General features: G+C 47.4%; 1 protein-coding gene across 1 annotated transcript; it reads right to left on the bottom strand.

Moving 5' to 3' along the window:
- Window positions 1-597: 597 nt before the first annotated feature.
- On the bottom strand, window positions 598-15,666 carry LOC138372859 (CLIP domain-containing serine protease B4-like). Its single transcript, XM_069338528.1, is given in 6 exon segments — window positions 598-1,204; window positions 3,037-3,083; window positions 3,086-3,232; window positions 14,606-14,793; window positions 14,967-15,078; window positions 15,654-15,666. Coding segments are annotated over 6 exon segments (714 nt in total). The 3' UTR covers window positions 598-997.
- Window positions 15,667-16,237: the final 571 nt, after the last annotated feature.

The following is a 16,237-nucleotide window of genomic DNA, read 5'->3' as shown; positions in this document are numbered from 1 at the left end:
TGAGTTAAGCGAGTATGGCCAATACGCAACCACGCTAGAGCCGTTTCCCATCGCCGGTTACGGTGGTAGGAGGACGGCCACGAGGACACATAACTTTTAAGAGTACGCAGTTTGTTATCATTAACAGAAGACCAACAAGCCTGCCAACGGGTAATGATGGAGGAATGAATAACTGGGTAAAAGTCGGAATAAGGAATACTTTTACGAGAGATGGGACAAGAGCGGACAGCTTTCCTAGCGGCAGCATTCGCACGCTCATTTAAAGAGACACCAATATGGCTGGGAACCCAGCAAAACTCAACCGACTTAGGTTTACTGTAATAAGAAACAGCCAATGTTGTATCTCGACAACCACTGGATGAACCAGGTTAAAGGACCCGAGAGCCATGAGGGCACTACGAGTCAACGACAACTACAAAGGAAGATTGACAACGAGAAAGCAGGAGACGAAGAGCATAGAGAATAGCCGGTCCCAGAAAGGTGTATGTGAGCCCCCTCACCACGACAAGGAAAAACAATGGGGGGGGGGGAAGTTGTCTGAAATTAAGTTATTTCTAGCTGTGACATGAATACCATTAAAGTCTTTTTAACAATATTTATTCATAAAAATATACACAAACAATACTATACAGTATAATACATTCAATGAACAGTTTTGACATTTTATATACATATCTTCAAAGTAGTGCACACTTATGTATTTCTGTTCAGAGCAATGTTTAAGAAATTGCCATAAAAAACATTATATCACAATTTGTAACAATTTCGTTAGTAATCAAACCTAAGGATTGGTTTATATTCATCCAGTCATGAGTACACAGCACTGACTATCCATCTATCCATTCATCTCAATCTTTTATCTTAATTAACCAGCAGCTATTGGTTACGAAGTAATTATTTGTTTAATCCAAATTACATGAACAAATTGTATATAAGTTTTCTTATAGGCCTATTCTAAGATTTTGTGTACTCTTGAATTATGTATTCTTAGTACAAATTACGGTCTCATATTCGTTTCAATCCAATTCCTGTAGTGAGAAACAGAAGTATAAACACCAGGTACATCTTTCTGACCACAGTTTACGGGACCATAGGACACCAAACCAACCTGCAGGAAGGGTGGACCTGTAGTACCTGACATCACTAGAGGGCCACCAGAATCTCCTCCACAAGAATCCTGTCCTTTGATACCTCCAAAGCAAATCTGTAAATTTAAAATTATGTCAATAAATGTTTTACATACGGTATATGGTACGTACGCACGCGCACAAATGCAGATGTGAAACCCCAAAGGGTTAGGGAGTCTTTACACTAGTTAACTAGTGATTAAGGAACTAGATCTGATCCTCAGAAAGACATCTAGACGAATACATCACATATGTGCCCTCACAGTTATTGATAAATACATACTTCCTGTGGTGGTTGGTGGATGAAAAACAAGGCAATGCGAGGAAAGACTTTCATGGGGCTTCCTACGCAAGATTTCCTTCCCGCGATATAGAGACGCAACCTGCTGTCGCAACAACGTTACTCTCGACACCATAGCATGTAATCTTGTGTAATATAATTGAAAGTCACCTTCCAGCATTATACAAACTCGCTGATCCTACTCTAGTTTAGTAGAATAACTCAGTATGTCTTAACTATGCATTACTGATTGCAAATCATGATAACCATTATTTCAGCAAAAGCACAAGCATAGTAAATGGAGACTTTGCGATATTGTTTTAGAGTACACTTAATGGATCTTTTTACATTCCAGTAAATAGATATCTGGGAGTAAGTAAACTGTCGTGGGTTACATCCTAGATAAGATCAGTCGTTAGACTGGGAACCCATTGCCTAACCTAACAGGCTTGTGGACAGGAAGCCTAACAGGCTTCCTGTCCACAACTATGGGAAACCAAACCACAAGATAAAAAATCAGTTTAAACCTTAGGCTGTTGCGCATGTCCGTGAGCATTATAAGTAGATATGGCTTAGTATGTGTGGCTAGTTTCCACGAGTGTTTTAGCATCTGGGTTATTGGAGAATAAATGGGCTGACGTTCAGTTGTACTTTCGACTATTATAGATCTCTGGCGAGTGCCCATCTTATGGATAATTAGACAGTTCCCATGTACAAAGCCCTTTTGAGAACACGTCGTCTGTGTATCTCAAATACAAAAGAAGTGTATGTCATTCTTTACATAGCAGTAACTGCGGACCTGGTTGTAAAACAGTTGGTAGGTCATGTTCCAGGGAAACTAAAGTCTGAAGTCATCTATATGTTCGTGTACCCACCAGTCAAAAAAAACGCCTCTAGCAGTCACCGTAGTTGTATTTTCTCATCTTAGACCCAAAACAAGGTAAATCGAATTGTTTTTATAGTAATCTACTTTTTAACGGAGAGGCGGGAACTACAGCTAATATGACATGACAGAAGGGTTGACTGCCATCAGATACCATAGTAGTGCTTCACTGAAGATTGAATATCTAACTTGAGTACCAGTTAGCTACTTCTGAAACTTTTTTGTGAGCATCTATAGCCTGGTTGGTAAGACGATCTCATTGTTCAGGCCCAGGTTTGAATCTCTGACAATCGAGGCAATATGGGGCCTGACAGCTGAACGGACAGCGCTTTGGATTCGTAGTCCTGAGGTTCCAGGTTCGATCCCCGGTAGAGGCGGAAACAAATTGGGCAAGGTTTATTTCACCCTGATGCACCTGTTCACCTAACAGTAAATAGGTATCTGGGAGTTAGACAGCTGCTACGGGCTGCTTCCTGGGGGTGTGTAACAAAAAGGACTCCTGGTCGAGGACCGGGCCGCGGGGACGCTAAGCCCCGAAACCATCGCAAGATAACCTCAAGACAGATCGATGTGAATTATTATATACATTATTATACATGTTACAGATCTTTATTTCAATTATGTACAGCATTTGACAAGTAAGCATGGATGTTCACGAAAAATCAGTTATACGCTGAAATGCAAGTTTATATAGAACGATAAGTAACAAAACCTAAGCTATAAACAAACACGTTGTTTCCATTTACCTGTTCATCAACAATGTTTCCTCTGTAGCTAATACTGCAATTCCTTTACTAAAGTATGGTAGCAAGACGTGCAACAGGACGCTACTGGTAGTACCATTCTCTGTGAAGCCCCAGCCAGCTATGTAGGACTTATGATCAGGACCAAATTTCGAAACGTCTAGACCTTGAGGTGGTAGACATACTGCACGAATCCATGCTGAAGAAAACATTACAATTTAAATTATGAATACAAAAATCATGAAAAATTTGTTAATGCAGACCAAATAAATTCCTAAAAAAGTTATGTCAAAATCAGAGAATTATATTTGGCAAATTATAAATAAAATAGGAACTTTAAAGTTAAAACAAACAAAAACTAATTATTGACTGCTAATTAAATGGAAGCAATATAAGATGGTTACACCAGACAGGAAGTATGCTAGAATTATTGAGACTCCCCGTAGCCAACGACGGGCCATTCTCCAAGATACAGCCCATAAATGGCCACTGCCTTTAGGACGAAAGGCGGTGAAGTTTCTGATGGGGAAGGAAGAGACAATTGCGCACCGTGTTCCGCAAGGCGCGGTGCGGCCAGCCTGGGTGGCATAAAAAGCGTGGGAAGTTAGGTCTCGCCCTCACTCCATTTCCCGACCCGGTCCGCGATTCACGAAGCAGCTCCACGCTCAGCGCCGCGCCTCATCGACACGTGGGCCAGTGCTCTATACTGCATCTCCGGTCTGCTTTACTGTGTACACGAGATTTCTCAAGCAAATGGACCCCATTCCCGCTACTATGGTCCCAGATCTGACGTTCTCTGATCCTTTGGGGCCTTCGACATCCCAGGCCGGTACGGCAGGGGCCCCCTGCCCTACTCAGCAAACCTTAAGGTAAGAGAGCTTCCTATTCAAGTTAGTCAGGACTATCCCCAGTGCTGGAGTGTGATTGCGCCGTCCCTCGCGGTCCGTTTGTGCCGCCTTAGCTAGTTCCCTAGGGCCTTCCGCTTGTTTGCCTGCCTGGGGTTGCAGATGCGCCTCCAGGTCGGGACTAGTGTGCTGGTTATCTGTGGCGACTCCACGTGGCCAGGTTTCGGTGGTCCTGTGCCCCTGGGGCCCGTCCCTAATGCATGCTCGGTGGAGCATTCGTTTAAACTCCCAGGCGTTTATCTGGAGCCAGGTTTGCTGTGCCCCTAGGCTTGCCCCTAGGGGCCATGTTTCACCCGCGCCTGGACGTGCGTGCACGGCCAGGCTCCCTACTGTGGTCTGGCATCGCCCTTTGTGGCGATGCCACATGGCTGGTTTCTGTGAACCTGAGCCCTGGGGACCAAGCCCCGTAGGCGGCGCCCACGTGGCTTGGAGCTCGGTGGAGAACTCGCCCCAGGGATGCCCTTCGTTTCCTCCACCCCCCTCCCAGGCGACTTCCCTGGAACCCGGTATGTTGCGTCCCCTAGGCTTGTCCCTAGGGGCCAGGGTTCGTGACGCGCTCGGTCGTGCGTGTCCGCCCAGGCTCCCTGCGAGCGTCCTGGCGTCACCCTTGGTGGCGACGCCTCCTGGCCAGTTTATTTGTTGTCTTTGTCCCTAGGGACCCGACCCTAGGGGCCCATGCCAAGGTCGGCAATACCCACGTGGCATGGCGCTCCGTGGAGCACTTGCCTTGGGTTGTGTTCCGCTTCCTTCCTGTCCCCCTCCCTCTCGCCCACGGGCAAGAGACGCCCTTGTGGCGGCGGTGCCCCGGTGGGTAGGCCCAAAGCTTTCTTGTTAAAGGCTGCCTTTGCGTCAGCCGGTGTCGCCCGGCATGTTCTTCCACAGACGTTTGTCTGGACAGCGAAGCCCAGCTTGTTCGTCCCAGTTGGTTGTCTGGCTGGTGTAGCCCAGCTTGTTCGTCCCAGACGTTTGTCTGGCTGGCGTAGCCCGCTTGTTCGTCCCAGTCGTTTGTCTGGCTGGCGCAGCCCAGCTTGTTCGTCACAGACGTTTTGTCTGGCCGGTGGAGCCCGGCTTGTTCGTACGCAGACGTCTGGGCTGGCCGGTGTATCCCGGCTTGTTCGTTCCCAGTCATTTGGGCTGGCCAGTGTATCCCGGTTTGTTCGTCCCCAGATGTTTGCTTGCCCGGTGACCCACGTTATGATTGCCCCAGCCATTTGGCCTGACCGGCATAGCCCAGCCTGTTTGATCCTGACGTCTCGCCCACACGGTGTAGCCACCTGTTGTTCCCGCACGTACACGTTCCCTGCTGTTTCCCTGTCCTGTCCTACTCCAGCGCAGGCGCATGCCGTCGAGCGGTCTGTCCGCTTGGGTGGGCTATGCTATGTAATTATCCTATTATCTTTTATTTAAGTTTTCTAAATTAATTTATTGCATTGTTCAGCTTTCAGTTATGCCTTGTATCTACTTACTATTCCGCTTGCAGCGTTAAAGCAGTGCCCATTACTGTGGGATACTCAATTAATTTTGTTTCACTTTTGAGAATATTTTTGCTTTAGGCTAGCCAATCTCCCTTGATTAGTACTGTTTTAATAAGCATTCCATCCCTTGAACATTACAGTTTTACTCTATCCAAACCATACCATGCATATATTACTGTTTAACCTACCATCCTATCCCTTGATTAATCCCGCTTTAAGCTACCAAATCTTCCCATGATTATCACTGTTTGTTCTTTTATTTGTTCAGTTTAAATACAAGTACATTATATTACGATCTTATTCTATTTCTTGTTCAGTTTCAGTCTGTCTGGTATTTACACCGCTATTTATTCTGTTTCCTAGCTTTGCTTACGCCTCATGCCTTGCTTGCTGTTTTGGCCTCGCTATGTTATTATTTATTTAAGTTTACTAAAAATTATTTTGCTACTAGTCCAGCTTCAGTTATGTCCGGTATTTACTTAATAATACTGTTGCAGTGTTAAAGCAGTGCCCAATGCTTACGTTTTCACCTTTCCAGTGGCGATTGATTGACAGTGGCGAGAAGCCGGAACATGCAGCAACTGCAACACGGAAGAGGGCTCGGGCGGCGTCGACGCGAGGACAACAGCGCAGTGGTGCAAGGACGCAGCCGGCCAGGGCCAGGACGAAGCCCTCCCGTTTCGCCTCCCCCTCCTCGGGGGCCTCCTCAGGCGGCTCGGATATGGACGGCGACCACACTTCCCAGAGGCCCACTGCCGGCAAAGCGGCGGGTGGCACTGCGTCGCAGCCTCCACTCCTTTCGGACGACGCTGCAGGCGCTCATCGTGCAGGCCCAGGGGCCCTCTCATGCCACAAGCCTTCCGGACATGGGGACCACCGAGGGCGACCCTGCCGCGGCTGCCACAGCCGCCCTGCCCCCCTTCACCGACCGTCGCCCACGGGCCAGGGCCAGGGGGCATACCTCGAGGCAACGTGCGAGCTCCTCCAGTCTGTCCTCCTTCGATGAGTCCCCCGAGGAGAGAGCGCCCCCCACTTTTTCTAGCCCTTGGCCTGGGCAACTCCAGGCGACCCCGGGCTCCAGCATCCCACTCTTGGGCGTGCACGTCCCGCAAGCCCTTTGGGAGAAGGTCTGGGCAAACAAGTATGTGGACCTCGGGCACTTGCTTGCCTATGAGCGGGAATCAGGTTCTTTCGAGTCCTCTCTGCGACAATCCCTGACGCACAGGCGGCCGATAAGAAGCAGCCGCCCCTGACGCCGGACCAGTGGGCGCATGGCCTTGACATTTACGCGACTATCTACGTCGAGAAGCACCCAGCAGAGGCTCAGGCGCTGTTTACCTATGCGCGTTACGTGAAGACCATGAAGACGACCCTCAAAGGTGACTGGATGTGGTACGACAAGGCCTTCAGATGGGACAGGGAGAGGTCGGGCTGTTCATGGTTAGACTACAGGCTGGACTTGGAATTTCGCTCGGTGCAACGCATCGCCCAGGCGGCTGCTCAGCCGATGAGGCAGGTCGAGGCAGGGCGACCGGCAGCACTTACTCTCTCTAGCGCCCGGGCAGCTGGGCTCCCCCCGGGCTACTGCTTCGCCTACCACTCGAGGGGACCCGGCTGCACTTTTACCTAGTGTTCCTTCAAGCACTACTGCCCGCGCTGCCGAAAGAGGCACCCTGCCTACAACCCATGTCCTCCAGCACGGCCTCGCGACGAACCCACACAGGAACAGCGCCCACGTCGCCACCCGCAAGTTAGGGGTTCGAGGAGCTAGGCTTGGCTCCAACTGGTTATGCCCCTCACTAGGCGGGGCCCTCAGCCGCCTCTAGAAGGGCTTGCCGAACAGTGCTATCGCGGTCGGCAGGTGGGAGAGTGACGTTTCCTTCCCAGTTCGGTAGCTGTCAGGACTGTAGTTGTTTTGTAGTTGTTTTTGTTTTGTCAAAACAACTACAGCTACAGGTAGCTGTAGTTGCTTTGCCACCCTGAGGTTTCCCTCGCGGCCAGCGGGCACTTGCCCTTCAGGGGGGGGGGGTCCAGCCTGCTGGCCTGCGGGGTGGGGGTGCAGCGCCCGTCCCCAAGTGTTCCACTGTCCGCAGCTACTACTTTGACTTTACAGCCATTCTACTAGTAAGCCCTACCTTAAGTCAGGAAATTCTTTCTCCTTATTCCTTGGTGGCTCGGCCTCTGGCCTGGGGTTATTTTTTTCTCCAAATACTTATCAGGCTTCCCCAGTCTCTATGTATTTTTCTGCTGCCTGATTATTCTCCAGCTAGGGTTTCCCTTATGTTATGTTGTTCACTTATGGTGTCCTCACTGTTATACTTTGAATTAGATTTGTTACATTCGCCTCACTGCTAATTCTAGACAATAGGACATTAGGTTTCTGCAGAGTTTGTTACTAGGCTATAAGATTACAGTTATTTTACTACGGGTGTCCAATTTAAGATGTTTCGTGTACTTTGAGTTAGCCACGGCTATGTTATACATTTGTTAAGACCTACTTAGAAGCCTGTTTTACTTCTGCAGAATTATTTATCTACCTGTACTAATAAATTTACGCCCCCATGCTGTTGGCGTCTTCCTTCCCCTGATCAGAAAAAGATCATTACTGCTAGGTGAAGAGACATTACATGTAACGAAACACGGCCAAACGTCTCGTCCTGACCAGGAATCTATTCTTACTAACGGATTATTTATTTTTTGTCTTTATAATATAGCAACAAATATTTACAATAAAAATAAGGAAGCATACACAGAACAGTACTAAACAGCAAAGGATACTATACAATCTTGAGGTTATCTTGAGATGATTTCAGGGCTTTTTTAGTGTCCCCGCGGCCCGGTCCTCGACCAGGCCTCCACCCCCAGGAAGCAGCCCGTGACAGCTGACTAACTCCCAGGTACCTATTTACTGCTAGGTAACAGGGGCATTCAGGGTGAAAGAAACTTTGCCCATTTGTTTCTGCCTCGTGCGGGAATCGAACTCGCGCCACAGAATTACGAGTCCTGCGCGCTATCCACCAGGCTACGAGGCCCCCTACAAGCCAAAACACCAAACAAAACTGATACATAATGCAGAAAATATACATACATAAGGACACGCAACATGGAACAGCGCCAGGGCGCACAGAACAGGGAAACAGAATTACATGATAGAAAACAGAAAGGCACGACAAAAACAACCAATACCACACAATAAAAAGAAAACATACCAGTGAAAAATAAACACCCACAAAGGCCACCAAACAAACGGAGGCCGTTAGCACCACCAACACACACGGAACATAAGAAAACAGGGGCAACAACAAGGGAAATGTAGGGGCAGCTTGCAACCCCAAGCATACATACAACCACACCCAAACTGAAAGCAGTGACAGGAAGGCAATTAAGGGGAAGCCTTCAACCCTAAACAAGCACACAACCACACCTTCCAACCTGAAAAAACAGGGGAACACGGTCACAGGAAAGTCTAAGAGAGCAACGTACAATAAACTGACGAAAACCAGCACACCGCACACACACACAGACAACGATCACAAACAAGGAAGACACCTTCGGACCCGCTACAAGACACTCACGCACACGCTGCCCGTAATATACGAGAACGCAGCCGCGAACACGTGGGTCAACGACCAGGAACCACCCAAACAATCGGCGGCAGATTGTCATTTGACAACGGTATATCAGGCCGAGGAAGCGGAAGCCCCAAAAGGAAGGGCCACAGAACCCCTTTTCAACACCAAACGCAAATCAGTACAACCACCGGCACCAGGGTCAACGACTCCCCCCCCCCTCCACCTCTGTTCACTGGTACTGGAGGGTTCACGGGCAGGCACTGGCAAAGCAATCACCGCACCCCCTCTCCTGCTCCTCCACAACCACATCCACCCCACCCGTGTCCACTGTAGGTACCAACGTGGCCTCACCACCAGGGGACCGTGACCTGGAAGTCCCCTTCCTACATTTCTGCTGAGGGACCAGCTCATCCGAACTCAACGTGTCCTGTAGGCGTCGAGGGGAAGGCACATCCTCCAATGAAGAAACAGTTGGAGACGCCTCCCGAGACGACGGGCAAACCCCCCACGTGCCCACAGAGAGCCCACAGGTGGAGCTAGTGCCCCAAAAACGCTCACCACTGAGGACGGGGACGCAATCCAGGGAGCCAGGACCACCACCACCACGGCAGGCGATGCACTGTGAACCTCCACCGGCACAGACGGCACCACACAAAGCCCAGTTGCCGGAGCCTCAACCCCACACACCGGCTCGACGGCAGCCCCAGGTAAGTGTAAAGTGTAAATCCCAGCAGTGATAACGAAGATGGGATATCCTGCATCAGAAACATTGTCAGCGTCCTGGTGCCAGCAACCAGTCCCTTAAAATACCCAGTGGAAACTAAATTCCACCTCACACTTAACACCTTCCAATATCATCCAAACTGCTGGGTTAAGAGCATATCTGACATTTGAAACGTGCACCACGCTCCGCCATCTACGTCAATTTTACACTCAAGTTCACCACACGCACCAAACCGGCACCATCTGGCATTCGAAACGTGCAACCCTCACGCTGACCAAGGAACTGCCGGAGCACCTCCGACCGAACAAATTTCACTACAACTCTGCGATCTTGAATCAACTGCACACCCACCAGGTCTGTCATTGTCACAAGGAGCAAGTCAACCAGTGCACTACCAATCACTGCATGGTCAACAGGCATCGAAAAGTCCCTCCAAAGATATTAGTTTAAGAGGAGGCAGAAAGGACCCCATCTTTAATCAAAGGTGCACCCTGCACAAGCAGGGTACCACACAGGCCACAGGAATGACCTCCAACCACCACCTCCATGCTCAGGTCGGCAACTGGGGAGCAACACCTGAGCACGTTCGCTTGGCAAAAACAACCAGTTCATCCTGGCGGGGGTTGCACGCTAGCTGCCGTGAGGTGCAGACGTGTCGCCTGGCCTCTCTGGTAGTTGGGATGTTTGCCACTTTAGTCGGCAGGGGGTGTGGTTGTCTCTACCCTCCCTGCTGTTCCCTCCTAGTTGGTGTGGACGTGGCAAGTTTTGCGATGGGCGGCCATCTTTCCCCTGTTGTGAGGTCAACTCCATGGGATTGGAGTTTACTGGTCGTGCTGGGTATCCTGTAGTGGAGCATGTCATGTGTGATGTGATCCGTATCCCGGTAATGGACATCTACGGTGTGGAGCTGGTAACCGCTCACCATGTGGTTATAAAGTTTGTGGGCGAAACGGTGTACCGTGACTTTCTCCGGAGGTACAAGGGATGTACCTTGCAGCTGCAGGATGGCACCGGATCTGTGTCCATTACGGATCGTAGTGGTGCAGCTGCACACGCTTTCTTCTGGCAAGTATACCGGTGTGAGGACCAACATTCGTACCCTAGGGATGCGCCTGAGGTCGACATTCCATCTTCTGTTGGCTTTTAGGGTACTACGTCCAAGTGTACTATGCCCGGCAACCACGGACAAGTTTTCGTTGCAGCATGTTGGGGCATCAGGCTGCTGGGTGCAGTGAGGCTCGACTGCTCCTATGAACATGTTCATGGAAGAGGATTTCCCGCCGCTCCCTGTAGAGGAGCGGAGGGAAATTGGATGCCCACCTCCTCCAGGGATGAGGATGTGGGCATCCAGATCGCTGCTGAGGCTCCCCCCCCCCCCTCCCTGCGTCTCCGTGTACGCCTCCGGGTGTTGCGGCGCCGAAGGAGGTTCTTCTTGCTCGGTCGCTGTTCCAGCTGCTCTCGTGGATCTTCCGGGCACTCTCAGTGCGTCGTCAGCGCCCTCCTCGTCCTCGTCTCCTGCTGCTGCGCGCGGCCCTGCACCCTCGACTTGTGTCCCGCCTGTGATGAGTGGTGGGGTGGGAGCCGCGCTTCCTGCCTGTGTGTGACCCAGTTCCCCTGTGGTCGAGGCTGCTGCGTCTTGCGCCGTGCGTCCGACCGCCCGGCTTGTGCCTGTGCTTCTGGGTCCGCTTCCGGCTCGGATGATATATGTCCGATGCCCAAGCGCTCCCACCGTTCGTCTTCTGCCTGGGCTGATGTGGTGACTTCAGTGACGGTGAGGCTTCAACTATCGAGGGTGGTTCTGGGTGCTTCGCACTCTGCGCAGTTGGTGGTGGCGGAGGTCCAGGCGCCTAGTGATCTGGTGATGTAGGCGCCCGTCTCTCTGCAGTGCCTTTAGTTCTGCCTTCAGCGGACGGTTCTCCGCGGTGGAAAGTGGTTGCTCCTTCTGTTGTCGATGCTGTGAGTGCTGGTGCTGGCCGTGGATCGTCATGGTGCTGAAGAAGATGCCCGACGTGGGGGGTCCCAGTGGGCGCGTCTTCCCATGGGTAGTGTGGAGGCCTGTGCGGAGCCCGCCAGCGCGCTGGTGCGCAGCAATGTGCGCCCCCTGGTGTGCCTCTGTGTGCGCCATCTTCTACCAGGCCCCCTGAAGTGACCCCTTTCTATCGTCTTGGCCTCAGGGAAGTGCATATTTTTCCACTATGAGTTTTCGCACGACTGACTGCTCTCGGTTCGTGGGATCCTACTTGCGTTTGGGTTCTGAGATAAGTGTTTAGTCCAGGGTGTGCCGGACTTCATGCCTCGGCCAGATGTGTTTTACAGTCCTCAGGTTCCGGAGATCGCCCAGTTGCTTTGGGAGGCGTATTGTATACGGTTCCCCGGCATCTCAGTTTCCAGAAAAGTATCAGTAGTCCGTGCTCTATTTGCCCAGTGCCTGCGTGCAAGGGGAATGACGTGTGTGTGCGTGTGGATGTTTCCTCTGGCCTGCATGGGCCTGTTTGGTTTGTTTGTGCTATTGTTGTGCTTGTTTGTGTTTTGCGGCGACCCTTCGGCGGCTTCTTAAAGTGTTCCGTCTTTTTTTTTGTGTGTATATATTCTGTGTTTTTTGTGTGTTTTGTATTGCTTGTTGCCATATTATCTTATTACTGGTGCTTCATGTTCCTGTTTTGCTGGCGGCCCTTCAGGCAGATGATTCTGTGCTTTGTTCCTGTGTATTCTTCTGTATATTTGTTTTCGTGTTGTGCTTGTTGTCGTCCTTCAGCCGGTGCTTCTATGTTTGGTTTGTTGATTGTTACTATGTTTTGTTTTTTTGTCATTCTTTGCTTGCATGTTTATTTGTATTCTGTTTTATTGTATTTAATTGCATGCGTGCATGTAAAAATAAATATAAAAAATAGTTCATCCTGGCGGCATGCGAGCGACCCTAATGAATTATCAGTCGACTGGAATACCAATTTTCATCGAGAGAATTTTAGATATTAGTTCTTAACAATATGAAGGGGTGACATCTAGCTCTGTAGGTCTTGCTTCCTGGCCTTTTGTAACTTACTCAATATATATTGTGTCCAATTGATGTGTGGTATATTTTTTCAAGCTGTGGATGGAAGTGGTTTTATCAACTACCTGCAGTGCAGTTGATAAAACTTGCAAACTAAATTAGTACAGACTACTGGAATTTCTTATATTTCTACGACTTGCATTTCCCAGCTTCCACCATATCCTTTTGTCCTACTTTATAAATTTAAAGAGGCTGTATGTGGTGATCATATTTCCTCCCAAATGCAATGTCTCTCCACACTTAACCTTACCTAGCTTACGGTTACCTTTCGATGATTCGGGGCTCAACGTCCCAGCGACTTGGTCCCCGAGCCTCCTGGTTGCTGGATTGGTCAACCAGGATTGAGGATTAGGATTGAGACAATTTCCACAATTTGTTCTCAAAACAGAACACCGTGTTGCAAGGTTCAGCACTTGATAAAGTTTCATGTTTGCTTCACGAGATGCAGATTACATGCCGGTGCTGCATATTCTAGTACTGGTCTCACAAACGGGGTATATATGGTCCTAAAGGCCTCCTACTGTTTAGTTTTTATATGACGTTCTTGTATTCGCCAGCTTACCTTATGCTGGTGACATCCTGTTCATGTGTTCTGTTGGACAGTGGGAGTGTGTGTGTAGCCACCTAATTTTGGTGTGAGGGCTTTGGTTCTCGTTCCACCTCTTCACCTTCAACCAACATTTAGAAACTGTACTTGTGGTCGATCTCGAACCCATTTTTGATGTGACGACTTATACTGAATTTTGTAACTAGCTCATCAAGATGTAACTTGCTTAGCTAAATGAATTGTGGGGTTCAGTCCCTGAGCCCATTATGTGCCTCTGTAACCCTTTCCACTACCACCCACAAGATGGGTATGGGGTGCATAATAAATGAACTAAACTAACTAACTTCAACCAACTGGTGTATGGGCCCAAACCTTAATGGCTCTGTCATATTTACCTTAAAGCTGGGCATGGATTCTGCCTCTACCACTTCACTTTAGTTTTAGTTTAGTTCATTTATTATGCACCCTATACCCATCCTGTGGGCGGTAGTGGAAAGGGTTACTGAGGCATATAATGGATTCAGGGACTGAATCCCAAAATTCATTTAGCTAATCAAGTTAGCTTGATAAGCTAATTACAAAATTTAATGTATATTGTTGCATCATCAATTACTTCGAGACTGACCACAGGTACAGTCTCTAAGCTAATCAGCTGACATATGTGGTGAGCTATAGTGTCATAATTGATGTTTAACCTGCACCCCCTTAACCAGAAGGCAGCGGTGGAAAGGTTACAATCACCCACATTTACTACCATCAATGAGCAAATTGGGGCCATTCGGCTAAAAATTCTAGTAGTACACATTTTGAATGAAATATTTACACATTTGTTATAGAGTTGTGAATTTTGTGAATTCCATTTATTCACTATTCTGACGTTAAACAAATTCCTTCTAACGTTTGCGGCTTATTTGCATAATTAGTTTCCAAACGTGTTTCCATGTTCATGTACCACCCAATCCATATATTCTATCGTTTTAGTTTACACGCACACACCCCTTTCCCCTCTTAAATTTACTTCTTCAACGTCGTGATCAAAAGATAAAAGAAGTGAGTTCAGAAACTACACGAGAAGTGGGTAAGGGGGTCCTTACCAGCCCAGCCCCGTGTGTGTGTTTCGTTGTGGTGTTTACGAAGTCTTGAATTGGTTCCAAGTCTAACCTGTAAATCTGTTATATATCCGAGTTTGTGTGTTTTAGCTCACTTAAAAAAAATTCAGTGGAGAATATATGAGAACTCTCTACTATATATGACTATACAGTATAAAGAAAACTTAAATGATAAAATGTTCACTTACGTGTAGATAAGTCGATGGATTTGTTGAGTCTGATGAGAGCAATATCATCAGAAAATTGTACTCTAGTATTATAGTTGGGGTGAATTATGACCTCTTCATAAGCATTGTCCTGGGCCTGGGGAATACAGACGTTACCTAGACAGTCTAGGTCGCTTTTTAAATCCCATTCTCCTAAGCGGATGACTTCACTAAAAGAACAAATAAGATTAAAGTACAATGCCTGTACCCTATTATATAAACAACAAATGAAAATTTCCAAACTTATCCCACGGGACATACATTATGCTATCAGTTGTAAATTATAATATCTACAAATTTTGTTACTCATGTTTGATGCTTAAAGACAATTTTCTTTACTTACAGTTTCTTTCCAGCTAATGCAGAAGAGTGTACACAGTGCGCAGCCGTCAGTATGTACCTCTCGTTAATAACTGACCCCCCACAAAGGAACTCTATCCCTGGGAATCCAATCACTGAAAAGTTTTAAAAATAATTAAGATGTACAATACTCTTGTAGGTTTGACCAGTTCTCACAATAACAATTAATAAATTATTTAGCATTCGATTATATAACGAAACTTTGACAACTTCATTTAATACAAAATAATTTAAATTACACGCTAGTTATGCAGGCGATGAGTCACAATAACGTGGCTAAAGTATGTTAACCAGACCACACACTAGAAAGTGAAGGGACGACAACGTTTCGGTCCGTCCTGGACCATTCTCAAGTCGATTGCGTAATCGAAAATGAGTCATTCTCAATCGACTTGAGATTGGTCCACGACGGACCAAAACGTCGTCGTCCCTTCACCTCCTAGTGTGTGGTCTGGTCAATCTACACGCTAGTTATCTTTACGTATTTACTACAAGCTCACTTATTCACTGACAGATCCAGAGACTTTGCTTCTTTCTCACGTCCACTGTTGCAAACTTTTTTCTTTATTAAATAATATACAATTTAAAGATCATATTTACATCAATTTATAAAGGAAAAATACTACATTAAATATAGTTTATACAATTATCAGTAAACCAATGTGCATACCATCATGGGCCATGAGCCTTAAACCCAAAATGTTAATGTAGTTGATCCTGCCTCGTAAGAACGTCAATATTTTGTCTACTGATACCCTCCTGCCTGCCTATTCTCACACAAAAAATATAATTAGAAAGTAGTATAATTGTATTCTTAATTTTCTTGAATTTTATGTCAATATGAAACATTAAAAACCTCATTAAATCAACTCTAATGCTTGATCCACATAAAGCTTTAAGAGTGTCTGTAATCCAGTTTACAAGAACATTTTTTGCTTACAAAAAAATACATATTTTCTCAATTTCAGTACATTAATCACACCTATTGTTGTCTTAATCCCAGCATCAACAACCTATCATTAGTAGGAAGGTCTCGTGAATATAGCAAACTCACCAACTCCCACCCACTCAATCAATCTATATAGTCGTAATGGCTTGGCGCTTTCCTTGATAGTCAATCAAATCCATCCACTCACACCTGTACAAACTATTTAAAATGAAGGTGTTCCTGTAATGTATTTTACATCTTTGGCATGTCTAGGAGAAAAAACTATTTATTCCCTATATGTTATTTTGTTTATGATACAATTATAA

Source organism: Procambarus clarkii, chromosome 40, assembly GCF_040958095.1.
Source record: "Procambarus clarkii isolate CNS0578487 chromosome 40, FALCON_Pclarkii_2.0, whole genome shotgun sequence".
In the NCBI taxonomy this organism is placed as follows: domain Eukaryota; kingdom Metazoa; phylum Arthropoda; class Malacostraca; order Decapoda; family Cambaridae; genus Procambarus; species Procambarus clarkii.
This window is presented reverse-complemented; position numbering and strand designations above follow the sequence as displayed.